The sequence below is a fragment of the Agelaius phoeniceus genome, chromosome 12 (genome assembly GCF_051311805.1).
Source record: "Agelaius phoeniceus isolate bAgePho1 chromosome 12, bAgePho1.hap1, whole genome shotgun sequence".
NCBI lineage: Eukaryota > Metazoa > Chordata > Aves > Passeriformes > Icteridae > Agelaius > Agelaius phoeniceus.
In genome coordinates, this window is record NC_135276.1 from 4,720,191 (window position 1) to 4,736,901 (window position 16,711).

Consider the following 16,711-nt stretch of genomic DNA (forward strand, 5'->3'; position numbering starts at 1 on the left):
TTTAGATTTGTGGTGCATAATTTCTCGTCATTTTTATGTATATTAATGTTAAATCATATTCTTGATTTCCATAAATGACCCACATAACATGCCAAATTTCTTCCACGTTTTAAACAGCCCTGGGTTTTGATGAACAAAAATTGATAGGTATGAGATGAACAAAAGAATACTGATAACACATAATATAAGCCTTGATCTAAAGTTGTGAACTTGTCAGATGATCTGCCAAAAATGGATTATTTTCTAAAAGTTTGAAATATGGCTGAGAAGCCTGCTGGCCATTATTCAAAGCCTTTAATTTATTACATTGATGCTGTTAGACAAGTGATAATCATAGGCTTTAATTTCCTGCAGAATTGGGCATAGGTGTAGAATGCTTTATATCATTTAATATGCAAAAAGCCCCTCAGATCAGAGAATGGAATTTCTGTCTGTGTCACTACAGGTTGTCTAATCTGACACAGATTGGTATTAATATACTGCATCAAACTGGAATTTTCCTAGACCTCTGGTATTTCTTTGCATTCTTGATGTTCACACTTTCCAAAAATGTGCAAGTTCATGTCCATCTTCACTATTATACAAACTGTAGTAATTTGCTTCATTAAATACCCTATAATTTTCCTCTGCATTCAAAATACTCTTGTTCTTTACTCAAGCTGGGTTGTTGAGATCTGTGATGAGTTGCACCAATCATGAACTTGTTGATTCTCTTGTCTCTTTCTGCAGTTAGAAGTAACCCACAGCACTGCTCCCAATGTGACACTCATCCAGCACAGATAATTGGTTTTTTTGCTATAGGATTTTAGATTCTGTTTGTGCAGTTTTGTCTTCTTTTGCAAGAGATAAAAAGACACTTGGTCCCCAGGGCATGGCTCCCCTGGCCCTGCTGAGTGCCTGAGCAGCTGAATGGAACTGATAATCTTTGGCATTTACCAATAGGTTAATTTTACTCAGCTACATATGGGGCTCTGAGAACAATAGGTTTCCAAAGGTTTTAATTTTTTTGAAGGCTTTTGTGAAAAATATTTCATGCAAATTGTTTTAAGCTTAGCAGCTTACTTCAAAGCAGCTTTTTCCCTCTGCAGGTTTACAGAAAAAATTCTATTTCCTTCCTGTGTGTTTTTTCTCTTTTTAAAATTCATTATTTTTATTAAATATTCTTCACAACATGGAGAACATATGAAAAATATTTAACAAAAAGTGTCAATTCATCCTGGAGAAGAGGTGGTTTCTTAATTGTGAACCTACAGGAAAGATGGAGAGAGACAATTGACAAGGGCTGGAGAGCCAGGACAAGGGGGAATGGCTCCCACTGCCAGAGGGCAGGGATATGTTGGATTTTGGGAAGGAATTCCTCCCTGTGAAGGTGGGGAGGGATTCCATTCTCTTAACAATTTCATTGTCTTTGACTTATATTACTCAAGAATCCAGCACAGTATCCTAGCAAGTGAAACATTTTTCTATTTAATGTGTTTTTTGGTGGACTAAGAGTATAAAAGGATCTGACTTCACGCTGTAGACTTGAACAGGCTATGTTTGTTTGTAAGTAAAAGCTAATGTTTTGCATTTTAACAGGGAAGGAAATGAACAGTGGCACTAAAACCACATCTGCCAGAGCAGAGCCTAGTGGCAAAAGTTACCTCTTGTTACAGTGATGACAGTATCCAGATGTCACACAGTTAGGGGCATTTGCTCAAATCTTTTTGAAGTAGGAACACCTGTGACCGTCAAAAGCGATAAATATTAGATAATAAAAGGCATTCCTGGTTGTGCACAGTGTAACCAACACAGTCAGGGACAGAGCAATCACATTTCCTCCACCTCCCTTCAAAACACTGGCTTGCCTCTGTTTATTCCTGTATACATAGTGCTGAATCTTTGAATCTTTTTTGCAGCTATTTTATATATAACACGTACTATTGCATGGTTTCCTCATGTGCTTTCCTGGGGGGTTTTGGGGGGAATTTTCCATGTGGGTTTTTTGTGTGTTTGTTTGTTTTTGTTGTTTTTAGACTGATATTCTGCAGGAACAAAGTTCAAATGTCTGGAGTTTCAGATTGGGGTAACCACTGGGAGCTGAGGGTGTGTTTTTCTGTGCAGCTGCACATTTGCTTAGGGCCTGTTGGGTGTTGCCCCATTAAAAGTAGTGAAATTGGATGCACACATTGCCATGAGCTACATTTAAGCACAACCACTTGAAATGCCATTCTGTGGGCTTTGCTCTCCTCACTCTCAGAGAATCTGAAGCAGAGTTTGAGGCTGTTGTGGAAACAGAGCCTACAGCATGCCTGAGTTCTTTATTCATTTGAAGATGGCCTCACCTAAAGCAAAAAAATCCCCAAACAACACAACAAATCCCTTTGTTTTGCAGTGGCCCATAAAAAGCTTGCCCTGTGCAATCCCTCCTTCTGGAGAGTTAACTGGAGCCATTCCTAGCTTGGCTTGGCTTTGCTGCCTCCTTACAGCTTTGAAGCTGCTGGTAACTCCCTCTGTTCTCCAAAACAACAAAGAGGGCAGTACAACACCATCCTCTTGCATGGAGGAGAATGTTTTGTTCTATAACTGCACTGCTTTCAAATGTGCATGTTCAATTCCAAGAGAATATTTAAGGTATCCTCTGAGTATCTGTGTTTACATGGAAATGGATGCAATTCTGCATTTCAGGGGGAAAAAATGATTACACTTTTAGTTTTTGAATAAAAATGAAATTACTCAAGTCCTTGCAGTATCAAAATCCACTGTTTCTGTTTGACACATCGATAGTGACCTCTGGGGTTGCTGTTCTGCTTCTCAAGGGGATTTTGTCTCTGCTTTTTTGGCTGGACTCCAGGTTTGGATGACAATTTCAAGGTTACAGTTTGTTTATTTTTTTATCCAGAGACAGGGGAGATCAATCCTAACCTATAGAGAGACTGAATCTCAAATGCCACAGTGCCAGAGGCTTGACCCTCACAACGCTGAGCACTCGGAGCTCGTGGGCTCTCGTGTGGCACCTCGGGGTCACTCCTGCCCCTGCCACCCTCTGCTGTGCCCTGGGAACTGAATTAGTCTCTCACTTTGCTTTCAGAGCAGAGGATTTTCTTCCAATGCACTCAGTTGAATCCTGTCTTTCCAAGTAAAATGGAGAGTGGCATTCGCGAGTTTCTCTTCATTCTCAAAGGTAATGTTTGAGATTTGCTGGTTGTTTTTCTTTTATTCTTAGACTGTTTTCCACTAGTCTGTTCTGCTCTTGCATGCTGTGATCCTTTGTTTTCTATGTTAGCTCTGAAATATAAGAAAACCAGGCTGCTGGTTCAGGCAGCAGCTCCTTTTTTAGGAACTAACCTTTGGTCTTTGGTGGACTTGAGGCAGTGCTGAAGAGCAGAAGGCACTGCTGTTCTGGGTGTTGTCAGCACCAGGAAAGAGAAACACAGACAAAATGATTAATTTCTTTCTACTTCAGATTAATCCTGAAAACATTTTCCTGTGGCCACCCAAGTGGAGGTCTCCCTCCACCTCCCTGGTGCTCGGTGACCTTTAGCAGTCCCAAAAGGAGGCTCGGTGCTGGTGACAGTTGGGAGATGTCAGCAGAACCTGAGTGAAAATATCCCAGCACAGCACTTCTCCAGGATGACTGAAATCCTATTTTTGGAGACGATAACATCATAACCTTTTAATTTTCCTTTCTATTTTTTTTTCTGGGTGACAGATTGACAAACCTAGAGGATGAGGCTGTCTATTCTTAGAGCAGGTTTGGCGTGGGCACAGCCCCAGTTGTTCCCCACGCTGTCCTGCTGGTGTCAGCCCTGACCTCGGGAGCTGCAGCCCTTCCAGAGCCCTTCTCCTGCCGAGCCTGCCCAGGTGACTGATGTCAGTGCCAGGGCACAAGTGGCTCTGCAGAGCCAACAGCTCCTCCCAGACGTTGCATTGAGCTGCTCTGAGCTTGCACCTCCAACCAACCATCTGAATTCCTGCCCCAGCCAATCTTTTTCATTCTGTCTCCATTCTCTCATGCTCTTAACCACTGCTCGCTTCAGATAGCATGATTAAAATCTAGGAGCAGAATGTGGGTCTTCTCTTATGCAAAATTGTTTTAAGTAGTAGAGTCAAAGAAATAAGAAAATATCATTTTACAAGTCGTTGTTTATTTAATGTTTCCTTAACATAGACAGCAGGTTATAACACAGGTTAAGAAAAAGATGTGCCATAAGTTAACCTTTGGAGTTTATTTTTCTCTTTGATCAGTAGCTCCCCTTCTCTAATCCTTATTTTCAGTGCTGATGCTACCACCATTTCCATTTGTTGTATGTGAAAGATAACACTCCCTGATAATGAAGATATTAGTCAGACAATTCCCAGGATTGCTGCTTCTGAGTGTTTTATAATAGAAGAAGTGTCAGGGAGGGGGGCTTGCAGCAAGAGATTGTGCACAAGGAGAGTGCTTCTGCTGTCCCTGCTCTTGCTGGTGGGGATCCTCATCCACTGCCTCTGAGGATGAACAGCAATAAAGAATATCCAGAACCAAGATGGGATAATATCTAATCATTTCCTGAATGGACAAAGAAAGTTTTAGGGTGAATTTAGAAGGGTATTACTATCTCAGCTTTAATGATACAATACTTTATATTAATTTAAAATTTCTCAACTTCAAAATATTCTTGTGGCCTCCACTCTCAGCCCACACAAAGCTGCTAAGACAAGGTACTTTTCCAGGCTAGAAAGAGCCATCAGTCAGCAGCACACAATAGATATCAAAGACATCCCACTTCTGAAGGTATCATTAATACCAGTGCAGAACAAAGTGCACTGCAGCTTTTCATACCTCATCTGAAAGAAAACCACAGTCAATCCCACCTTGCCTAGCTGAGAAGGAGGAAGGGATGTATGCTCTCTAAGGTTTCTCAAGGATGAGCACAAATTATGTCTGTTCAGACAGTGTTACTTGGCTTTCTATTTGCTTATGGATCACTCCAGTTATTCCTTTAGGAAATAAAGCACTATACTGTCAGTCTTCAAAAATATGTATTGTTAACATGAGCTTCACTTTGCATTAAACATTTAAATTATAAATGAGCCAGCTCAGGGTAAGGGTGTGCAGTGAGCTGTGGTGTGGAGACTGCAAGTCTGTGTGAAGGCCCTTTCAGAGAGCTCTGTGTGAAGGCCCTACCCCTGGCTGAGCATGGCTGGGCTCAAGCACAGAGGAAATGATAAACCCTGCCTTAGTCCCAGGGACAGCACAAGGAAGGTGTGCAAGCCTCCCCCTGAGCTCTCTGAGGGTGTGGTGTGGGAGGACAGAGCCTGGGCTGGTGCTGGGAGCCCCCTGAAGTGGGAAGGAAAGGCAGAGCTGCCCTGGGCAAGCTCCCTCAGCTGGTGGCTCCAGCCCTCTCCTGTCTCTGCTGGCAGCATCTCCACATTTTCCCTGTCAGCCCAAACACACAGGATAAGGCAGGGGCCCTTCAGACCTGCCTGAGGTAGATCCCTGAAGCACACCCAGGTGAAATCTTGGTGGGGGCACAGCTGGAAGTGGTTGCCACAGAATTTTCCACATTCCCTTCCCCTTGTTCTGCCTGCTCAGGCTGCTTTACTCCACATTTCCAGTGGTGAGCCATTTGGACCCACAGTATGTATTTTATTCCTCATTTGTTCTGCAGATTAAGCTTTTTGTTTGTGAGCATAGTGTCACTTTTCACTATTCTGTATACCCTGCCTGCCAGGCAGAAACAGGTGCCTTATTTGTGGAAACTTTAAAGCACAGTAATACATAACACTAGTGGAAGCTCTCATGTTATTCCTACAGCCTCTTGAGCCTGAGTTAAGTGAAGTGATAGGATATGACACTGCTTTTTGTTTGGTTGGTTGGTTGTTTTTTTTGGTAACTTTTCCAAATAAATTTCCTGGAAATAAGGTATGACATTATTAGGCAGGTACTGAAGTGAAAGCTCAGTGCTTGTTTGCTTTGTAGCATTGTTTTACTTGTGCAGAGAAAAGAAAAAATACTGTGGCAAAGTGAGTGGCAGCTACACATAATGGAATATGTGTTTATCCCTGTTTATGTTTGCAGCATCAGGAGTGTTAATTAGAAGACTCTATTTCCTGTGCAGTCCTAGCTGCCATATGTAAATAAATGTTACCTAGTTTGAGGTGAGTTATCCCATGTGTAAACAAGCAAACCAGACTTAGTTCAAACTTTTTGATAACTCACAAGATTATTCTTTCACTAGGACTTGATTTGTATGATTCTTTAATATTCTGCACAGTATTTGGACTGCATAATGGCAGTACTCCTGCCAGCAACCCAATGCATCTGTCTATCAAAAAATAACATTTCTGTAATTACAGGATGGGTGATGATGGGTACAGGGGAGGGAAATGCTGAGGGACAGCAGGAAGACAAACATAGCAACAAACCACACAATCTACAGAAGTCAGAGGAATATGGCAAAAATAAACAAAAACTTGTGGGAATTAGATCAGAGCAAGTATTACTGTGGTAAACAGAAAAAATGGTTTAACTGCAAAAAGCACAGTAACTAAACAGAGAGGGCCTCAGGATTTTGTGTGCTTGCAAATGAAGAGAATTTCCTCTAAAGCATCATTAAACTGTAGCCTCTGATAAATCTGAAATGCTGATGAGTGAGATTTGATTTGTCACTGTTTGCCATTTTATTTTAATCAGTGTTTCTGCGAGTGCATGCAAAACCTGGATTTTCAGGGGAAAGCTGAGACAGGCAGACTCCCTGGCTGTGGGGTTTGTGTGCACAGCCAAGGCAGAAATACGACTGGAACACACTGAAGAAACAGAAATGCTGCTTTGAAGTGCCATATCTAGAAGGGAATGTTAAAAGTTTTGGAGGTGTGCTAGGAAAAGAAATTTCTTTCTGGTAGGAGTGTAACATTGTGGGCTCAATTTGGGTTTATTCAGAAAATTTTTGCTTTAACTCTTCTGCTGCTTGTAGAATAATTGGAAAACGCTAGAGACATGAGGTGAGCTGAATTAATGTTGAGAAAAGAATCTGTGACATCTCCCGAGGGATGAAGGGGGATTTTACCCCTCGTGCCCCCAATCCTTTGCTATCCAGTTGACCCTTTCTCTTTGCAAGGTGTGGATTTCCTGAGGATTCCCTGGGACTTCCCAGGTGCTGCTCTCACCCCTGTGTCCTATCAGGGATGAGTTGGATGCTCAATGGAACAGACATGGACAGAGACAAGGTTTATTTGTGCTGGACTAACTCGAGTTCATCAGCATAGAGAGAGCCAAGCTAGACCTAAAAAAGAAGAGAATAATTGAAGAAAAATGGTTAACAAAGACACAGCCTCTTACCAGCCCATTCAAGCAGGGAGCTGAGGCTTGTGGAAGTTCTCTTGTTCTCTCCTGAGAGCTGACCTTGAGCTGGAGAGGTAACATGGCTCCTTTCTCACTTTCTCTGTATTTGCATGGCTATAAAGAAAAAAAAAGCCCTTCTTTTTTTTTTTTTTTCTGTATCTTAAAGGCATTTTACTAATGTAATAGATAGAAAAGAAATATGTTAAATAAAAACATTTATTAGAGGACATAATTTTAAATATTTAATGATATAATTAAGTCTTATTAATGTAATGGTCTTTATTCTTCAGTTTAAAAATTCACAAGGTTAATTTCCCTTTCATCTTTATTATGCAATGTTTGCCACAATTATTTGTTATATATTCTTATAAATATTTGATGAATATTAGAGATTTTAATTTAAATAAAAATATAGGTCATGTTTTACCACAGTGTTATTCTGGTGTTAAGCTGGAATTAGTGAAATTAGCAGAGGAGTGAGTCAGGCCTTGCTATTCCTCCAGTTATTGCAGAGTTGGCTTCTCTGACTGGAGTGATCCATGGAAAACACATGTTGTACTCTTTCTGCACTTCTAAAGGCTTGCAAAGAAGCTGAGGGACACCAAGCTGTGGATCAGTCACATCATTCCCATGTTGTCTCCTCTGGGGGACATCATTTGCATCATCTCAGTCTCAGCTACTTATTCACTTGATTTTACTGCATTTGACAATAAAAACCACCTGTCAGCATTGGTAAATAAATTTAGAATATATTTCAGGAGATATTTACTTGATTCATTAAATTACTGGCAGTAAAACCAGTTGTTTTGAGTCTCTATATGCTCTGCCTGTTTAGCTCCTTATGAAGAAGGAAGGTCCTTCAGCATGGAGTCCTGTGCATTTAAATGATTGATACTCTCCTTCATTAGCAGTATTTCTTCCATATGCACCAGAAATATTTTTAGGGGAAATGGATGCTTTATTTTACCACAGCATTATGATTTTTTTAAGATCAGTCTGCCAAACTACAATGTCAGCAGCTGCTGAAAAAATCACTTTATGGGCAATATGTCGACTTACCTTCTTAATTAAATAAAAAAACCAAAGCAGAACTCTCTGGAGAGAAGTACTTTGAAATAAGCATATACTCCTAATCTGTCACTGCATTCAGAATGGAAAAACACCATTTGAGCTAGCAGCCAAATTTCAGTTTGTGCTGCTATTAGATTTGGGTTGTGAGGTGTGCAAAAGTACCTTTTGGTGAGTTTCTTCAGGTGTCCCGTGCTGAAACCTGGCCTTGAGCTACTTTAGTGTTTGTGCTTGTGCTGCTTTCCCTTGTGTTAGCTCCCCCAGCTCCCTTTGGGTGGCTTGCCTGCTGTAATTGTCCCCTCTCAGGGACCCAGGATCTGCTGCTCTCCCCCAGATAGGGAAGCACTTCATGGAGAACTGAGCTCAAGGGATTTATTGTCTTCAGGACAGGGGTGGCAGACTGCTGTCCATTTTGAAGGTATCCATTTTAGAAAGCTTCCCTTGCCACTGGCTGGCTTTTCCCCTCCCTGCTGCCCTCCAGGTGTATTTGCTGCTGCTGTTCACTCTTATCCCTGCAGTGATGAGGGCTGAACACACCTGGGGACTCAAATCTGATGGAAATGAAGGCAGTTTATTTGCCCAGATCCCTGCCAAGAGCTGTCTAACCCTGCTGTACTTTAGCTTTCAGTTATGAGAGCATCTATTCCAGCATTGTTTCTGGAATAACTCCTGTGGTTGTGTTGCTGGCAGCACAGTGCCTGGGTGTAGTGTGGCTGTTAAAACAGGGCAGTTTATGTTAGAAAACCATGTATTGGCAAAGTGTGGTGCTCTGCTCTGTCCTGTCTGCCTCCCATGGATGCTAGACTGCACCAGAACTGTGTGTTCTCTGCAGAATGCAACACTCAAGGTACAGAGAGTAACCTTCAGCAGAGCCAAGCTGGCAAACGGGAAACAATCCTGTGGGCTTCTCTCAGCACCTCACTTGGAAACCACAACTCTGCCACCACAGCCCAGCTCAGAGGTAGTGATGATGACTCTTTCCACTTATAGGAAGTCCTACTGATTTTACAACTCATAAAAGATTCAATTCTCTCACCCTGTGTAGCATATCCCTATTATAGGCAACCATTTCATCTCTCCTGGGATCTACCCATCCCTCTTACCTCAGCTTTCAGAAGTCCATTAAAAATCTGTTTTGTTTAGAGTATGCTTAGGCTTGCTATTATCTTGGAATTTTATGGTAAATCCTGCCTGAAAGTGAATCCTTGGCTTTGAGGTCAGGGCACAGTGAAATGAGGAATGGGGAAAATCTCTTCAATGGTTTTGCCAAAATGAACTCATTTGTGCAGTGGAGAAAGTTATGTGGGGAACTCAAGTCTGCTTTTTAAATGCAGGGGAGCCCTTAGAAATAAGCCTAAATAAGTTAAACTTATTTAAAGTTATTATTTAAATTTATTTATAAGTTAAATAGCTCTTGCTTCTTCAGAGGTTTCAATTCTTTGTTCTTGGAGCTGCAGCTGGTAATTTTACCTCTCCACACTTTTCTCTCCCAGCATCTCCTCACTTCTCCTCCTGTCACTGTTCTTTGGAGTCAGGAGCTGCTGCACAGAACCTGCTCTCACTGACAGACACCCCTGGCTTTGTCCAGCCAGGTGATGGCAGAATTTTGAGGGAGAACCTCAGCATCACAGGACAGGTGAGAACACACAGAACTTGTTACACGTGTGCCCCAGCCATTATTCTGTTTATATTCATGTAGGCTAGCCTGTTCTCTAAACTGCAGACAATGAGTACTTTTAAAAGACCCTAAAAGCATAATTAGGTTTTTTTTTTTTGTTAATCTTGTTCTAGGGTCATGTTTTGTTGATGAATGTGGTAATTTCCTTTTGCAAAGAGAAAACTGTTGTTTTGGATCTGATAACACCAAAAACTGTTTGTACTTTGACATTTTCACAACACCCAAAAGAATTATTGGGCTTTATTTAACTTAAACCTCTGAGAATAAAAATCTGACAGCAACAGGAGTGATTTGATTTTGCATGGAGGAGATAATTCATTTATAGCCACACAATTAATGCAGTGAACATTGAATTTCTCTTTCCTCTCGAAGAAAAGCAGTGTTACATATTACTTTGGGATTTAGGAGAGTAACTGTTAGGAAAAAAAAGGAGAAAAAAACTTATTTTAACCTGCTTAATTACTGCACACTAGAGGGCACTTGAGGTAGAGCAAACAATATTTGCACAGCTCCTGTGACTGAGCCAGCTCCTGACGCTCACAAGGCAGAGTGAAAACCCACAGCGAAAGATGAACTCCCCAAATTGCATCCTGTACAACTTGCACTAATGTACAACAGAAAAATAATGGTTGAACGCCTTGCTGGATATAATTTCCTTTTGTCTTTCTCCTAGTGTTTGATGTACTAAAGGAATAATTGTTTTTCTAACAGCCAACCTGACAGCAACTAGTCAAAATTGCAAACAGTGCCCGAGGAATAATAAAACCTGATAATGCAGTGTTATTTTTATGCACTCCCTAATATCACTGGTGCAAAAGGTACACAAATTAGTAGTTGGGGGGGTTGTATTTTATAATCTCTGGAGAGTGGAAGTGGCTCAGGGTTAGTTGTGTTTTATAGTGCTAAATGAAGTGTTGGGGATGGCAAAGGATGTGCTAAGGGCCCACGAGCCCAGGGCTGCTGCTGGGTTCAACTTTTGTTTCTGTCTGACAGAACACACTTTTCCTTGGGCTGGAGGAGGAATTTGAATGGTTATAGGAATTTGTTTGTCCAGTCAAAGCATAACTAACTTCAAAATCAATGCATGTTTCTCCTCACATCTCAACTAACAAGGGAATAGAGTTGGATCAGATTCTCAGAAGGCCCAGAGTCAAAAGCAAAGGGTTTTGGGTGGTTGAGAATCACTTCTGTCACTTACAGCTTCTGCTGCTCTTTCTTCAGTGGGGCTTTCCAAGCTTTCTGTTCCAGTGCTGGATATTGAATTTTAACCATGTGTGATCCCTGAAGGAGTCTGGCATTCCTTTGCATATCCCTCACTTCAGTCTCTCAGGGTTTCTAGCCTTGCCTGTTCAAATGTAAACACAAATTTCTTTCAGAGGGAAAAAAAATTGAAACCAAACCTATCCCAACCCTGTACCTTTATCTCAGAGGCTGCTTGTATCATTTCCCTTGTTTTAATCTATAGGATCACTTGTAAGCATTATATAATGGATTTTTTTTTCAAGTTACAGATGTCTTCAGTGACTTCCCAAACACAGGAGATCATTATTTTTCCTGATAACCAACTTGTGATAACTGTATGCAAGCAGGCTTTAAAGGTTACAAGACAGTGATAAGAACCTATGTTCTAAAGGTAATTATGTTTGTGTGCTGGCACAGGGAGCTGATAAAAGTGCATATTTTATACAGAAATGTGCTGGACTTAAGGTAACTTCTTGTTTCTTCTTATTTCATGTCATGAAATGTCAATTCTAGCATACAAAGCAAATATCAATTCTAGCATACAAAGCAAATTAAATTAAGGAATAATCCTTCATGCAATTTGAGCAAAAGGTGCCAATGATGTAGAGTGGGTATTGCCTAAGAAAACAGCATTTAATGTGTAAAAAGCTTTATTGCAACAATGGCAGGTGATGCCACTAGTCCATAAACTTGCTTTAGTAACTTTCAAATCAGTTATTAATTTCTTATTACTTTGAAGTGGCATTTTAGTGGCAATCCCTGTAAGCAAAAGTAGCTTGCAGTAAAGTCATTTATCTTGATCAAGCAATTCACTCTGGACTCATTAATTGCATGTAATTTTGGATCAGGCTCCATTTTACATATTAAAAACTGAAATCAGCTACTGATGCTTTGAGGGAAATATCTCACTGGTAGGTGATCTGATGGGAATAAAATGTGAATATCAGGAATTAGCACGGTAGTTTCTTTTCCCCTCTCAAGCCCCGACTTTGGCATTGTCATTTAAATGAGATGACCCCAAACAGTGACTCCAGCAGTAACCCTGGCAAGGCTGTGCTGTGGCTGAGTTGCCCCTGAAGAGTTCATTTCAAGCCACTTCTGCTGGATATTTTTGAGCAGTAAGGTCTAAAGTCTCTGTCTTCAGGAAACAGCTGATTGCACTGCTGAGGAACAAAGAATTAAATGATAATCAACAACTGTTTTCACATAACCGAGAAAGTGAGAGAAGATGGTGGAATTCCATTATGCCACATGTTTTAGGTGACAGATACTTCCTGTCTGTATATGCATGGGAACTCACACAGGGGTTTTAATCCTTCTTACTCATAAAAGCAAAGCAATATAGAAGTAAATTTCCCAGTTCTCTTCCAAGCTGAGGTGAATTTTTTCCCAATTCTCCATCACAACCAGTCAAAAAACCAAACAAAAGCAACCCCAAAAAACTAAAACCCATCTAAAAGAAAAAAACCAAATACACAACTCCCCCCCCCCCCAAAAAAAAACCAACCAAGCAAAAAAAAGTGACCAAGAGATACCATAAATCCAAGATGAAAAATAACCCCACAACAACAAAACCAACAACCAACCCATACCACAAGCCAATACATTTTGTAAATAATCTTGTTTGGTTGGTTGTTTTTTTCCCCTGATCCCAAAATTTAATATGAAAAATTGCATTCCAGTTTGATCCAGGGTGAGATTTAATCATATGCATTTTGCAGATGACTTCTTTCTTCAGTACAGTCATTAAACTAAAAATCTTCATCCCATTGCAACTGGAGTCAGAGCTGCTTTTTTGCTTAAAAAATGAAATGGCCATTTAGAAGATAGAGGAATAATCTTCCTTATAATATTTATTTAAGAGGAAACAATTTCTAGCCAGCATATTCATCAGTGTAATGCAGTAGTGTGTGTATATATAGATCTCTCACTATGATAAATATCATTAAATCATTTCATCTGGATAGGATGCAGAAAGCTGCAAATGTTCCTTTGCTATTCCAAGCTTATTTTTACATTAATTTTAATCTATACACTTCTTCCTGTCAAGATTTACTCCATCATCTGCAAGGCTTTCCAGCAGGGGAATCCATGGATGGCATAATCCATTTTAACAAGACACTTACCATCTTCTCCCACAACCTGAAGATGAAAGAGTGCAGCTTTTGCCCTGATAATTTCCAATTGCAAGAAAGGTCACGTAGAACAAATGGCACAAGTCAAAGGTTGAAATCAAAACAAAAAACTCAACTTTTAAGCTGCACTTGGAGGTACAACCTCTACCATTAGCTTTCTTCCCACACACTGCTGTGCTGCCTATTTAAAGCAAGGACATGAGGGCTCTTTTTAGGAAGAACTTTTATTCTTGGTTGCTTCCTTTAGGTGTTTTAAATGGAAATTAAAACAAGGTGTGCTACCACTCTTACTGAAATCTAAAAGAAGTTTCAAAACTGGCAATAATTCCCTGGAGTAAAGCCAGGTTGAGCATCCTCACACTTCCCTTGTGACAAGATCTGTATTTTCACTGCGTTGTTCGGTTGGTGGAACGATGGGGGAGAAAAACGCTCCTTGCCTCAACAGAACCCCAGGTAAAAGGAAACCACATTTCTGATCTTATCTATTGCACTGCCAAGTGTTTTGTATTTCCCTCAAGGCTCTCTGCCTGCTTCAAGTATTGGGTATTTTCATATCCATCCTCCTCCAAGCAATCCTCCCAGGCTCACAGCTCTGAAGGTAAGCGCTTGGGCTGAGGGAAACAAAGCCATAGTTAGATGTTTCCTCATTGACCTTGAAAAATGGCACATTCTGGGTGCATTTTGCTACATTCCCATGAGGCTGAGACTTTTCAGAAGGAGGATTTGTGCAAGCAGAAATGCACCTGTTGTCTCCACTAGCTTGCATTTAGTCAAGATAAAGCCGAGCAGGTAAGAGCTACACAGGGAGGGTCTCATGCGCTGTCATGCACTCATAGGATCAGCATGGAAAATAAGATTAACAATCATGGAACTAAATTATATGGTATTCTTACTGTACAGAAGAATATTAGGGTCCACTTTCTGCAATCCTAGGTAGATCTTCAACAGAGTAGTCATCTTATCTTTTGGTTAAGGTGGAGAGGTTTGCAGGTGATCTGAAGGAGGTTCAGGTGACCAGCCCTTTAAAAATAAAGTTGAGCAATGAACCTGGTTTGTTAATATAGAACCACACAGCACGGTCATTTCTACCACACCATCGTACTGGTCATGGAGAGCTGGAGAAGGATGGAATTGATGGCGATTAAACTTCCCCAACAGCACCAGCTCAGTGTGGAACCAGCCCTCTATTTTTAGAGTCCCTGCCTGCACCTGACCTTGTGCTCTTACCCCTTCCCTTCCAGCAAACATCAGACTTGGGGAGGATTCAGAGCTAGGATGTATTATAAAAAATAATACATTTAATCTGCTAACAGATAATCCATGCAACACGACAAGGAGAAAAGCTCGATGGATGAGGAAGGTGGGCAGGGGCTGGCAGTGGCCTGTCCCCCGCGGGGTGCTGGCCGTGCTGTTTGCCTGCCCCGGACGGGACGAGCCCGCTCCAGCTCCGCAAAGCCCAAGGCAGGTGGCGATGCCCGGTGCTCCAGCAGCGGGGCCGTGCGGGATCCCGGCGCTGTCGGTCACAAAGAGCATTTGGGGACGGGCCCAGGGTCAAGGACTTACTGCGCGCTGCCGCCTCCATCCTCGCCTGCCGCTGCCCCGGGGCCACCGAGGCTGCGAGAGCCCCGAGCCGCCCGCAGCTCCCGGGGGCGTGTTGGGAAAAGCGTTTTTCAAGGATGCCCTCCCTGTCCCCAGGGCGCCCGCCCGCAGCGCTGTCGCACGGAGACGAGCGGCTGCCCGCGGCCCATCGGGTGCTGCCGCATCCCCTCCGCATCCCTCTCCCTGCGGGCATCACCCCAAAGGACGGCAACGGGAGAACGGGGGGGGCTCCTCCTCGCCGCCGCTCCGGGCACGTCCCAGCCCCGGCGGGCGCGTCCCCGGTGGCCCCGCTCCGGGCCCGGCCCCCCCGCCCCGGGCCCGCCCGGTGCCCACCCCCGCTCGCCCTCATCCCTCCGTCCCTCCCTCCGTCCCTCCCTCTCTCCGTCTCTCCGGGCGGCCGGAGGAGATGCCCCGGCGCGGAGTTGGCGGCCCGGGCGCCCGGCAGGAGCGCGGGGAGCGAGCGGCGCCGCCGCCCCTGGAAAAGTTGTGTGCCTGCCGGGGGGAAGGCGGGCAGCGGAGGGAGGGGGAAAACCACCACCCCAAAGTGCTTACACGAATTTCCCAGCGCTAGACCTGCCTCCGAGATCAGCCCAATAAGAGCTGTCAGGGGAGGCTCCCGGCTCACTTTTCCACATCGCTTCACAGTTACGTTTGGCAGGCAGGCGGGCACGGTAGCGCGCTCAGCCCCGGAATTAGCGGATTTATTTGGAATATCCCTGCTTTCCTGGAGACGTGCGGCTGCCGCTGGCTCGTGCGAAGGGAGAAATTAATAACTGCGCTCCAGCATGCAGGCACAGAGACCCGGGAAGCCCGGCAAGCAGCGGCTCCGCCAGCATCGGCAGCCTCGGAAAGCATGAGAAGAAAATCTGGAGCGCCCTGCCTGTTCCCAGGGACTGGCTGATGGCTTTTTACCTCACCCTTTCCATCCGTGCGTGAAGTGGCTGTGGGCGAGCGGCTCCCTTGCTCCTTGAAAGAGTGAGTATTCATTTTATTCAGACAATTTGTGGCTGGCTGGCAGAGGGCTCTCGCCCCGTGGGTTTCTGGCTGACTTGGGCTCTGTGTGCGTGCAAGGTGCGCTGGGCGAGCGCCTTCCTCGTCCGTAGGTGCGGTATTAGACAGAACTGGGGTCCCTCATTAAGTCGGATGTTTTCAAATAACCGATAATGAAAATGTCGTGGGATGCTTGTTAGTATTTTTTTATTATCATTATTATTCTCTCGGGAGAAGAAGTGCTGGTAATTGTATTTGTCTTCCCGCTTGTTGGTGGTTTTTTCGGGAGGTTTATTTTTCCTTCCGTTCTACAACCCTCCTTTAAAGAATCGGGAGGACTTTGGATCACAGAGGGTTGCTTCTAAGGCTGGCGAACCCGTTTCTTCTCCTTGTTTTCTTATTTAGTACAATAAGTCTCTGGGCTATTTCACTGTGTTGAATAGATGCAGGGCTGCATTCATGCATTGAAATAGATTGCAGTTTTCGTGCTGAGAATAAAAATCACCCACCAGCCAGATATGTAAATGAGGGAGGAGGAGGCTGGAAGAACCTTGAGGGGGGAAAATCCCCCCGATTTATCATCACCTTCCCTCACCGCAAAGCTTTGCACCCCCTAAGTAAGTAAATAAATAGGAATGGCTTCATAGCTTCCTTTCCTACTTTGAGAGAGGAAAGCATCGCAGAAATACTGCT

The 16,711-nt window shown here is 43.1% G+C and overlaps 2 protein-coding genes across 2 annotated transcripts in view; one reads left to right on the forward strand and one right to left on the reverse strand.

The window, feature by feature from the left end:
• Positions 1 to 4,107: 4,107 nt before the first annotated feature.
• Positions 4,108 to 15,785, reverse strand: LOC129125369 (uncharacterized). Its single transcript, XM_077185238.1, has 3 exons — positions 14,323 to 15,785; positions 11,251 to 11,397; positions 4,108 to 7,420 (listed from the first exon to the last, which is right to left on the reverse strand). The coding sequence occupies exon 1, from the start codon at positions 15,375 to 15,377 to the stop codon at positions 14,736 to 14,738; it is 642 nt and encodes a 213-aa protein (XP_077041353.1). The 5' UTR covers positions 15,378 to 15,785; the 3' UTR covers positions 4,108 to 7,420; positions 11,251 to 11,397; positions 14,323 to 14,735.
• CDH8 (cadherin 8) overlaps positions 15,610 to 16,711 on the forward strand; it is a 163,548-nt gene continuing 162,446 nt past the window's right edge. Inside the window, exon 1 of the mRNA XM_077185236.1 lies at positions 15,610 to 16,003. The gene's annotated coding sequence lies outside the window, so the exon portion shown is untranslated. The remainder of the gene's footprint in view (positions 16,004 to 16,711) is intronic.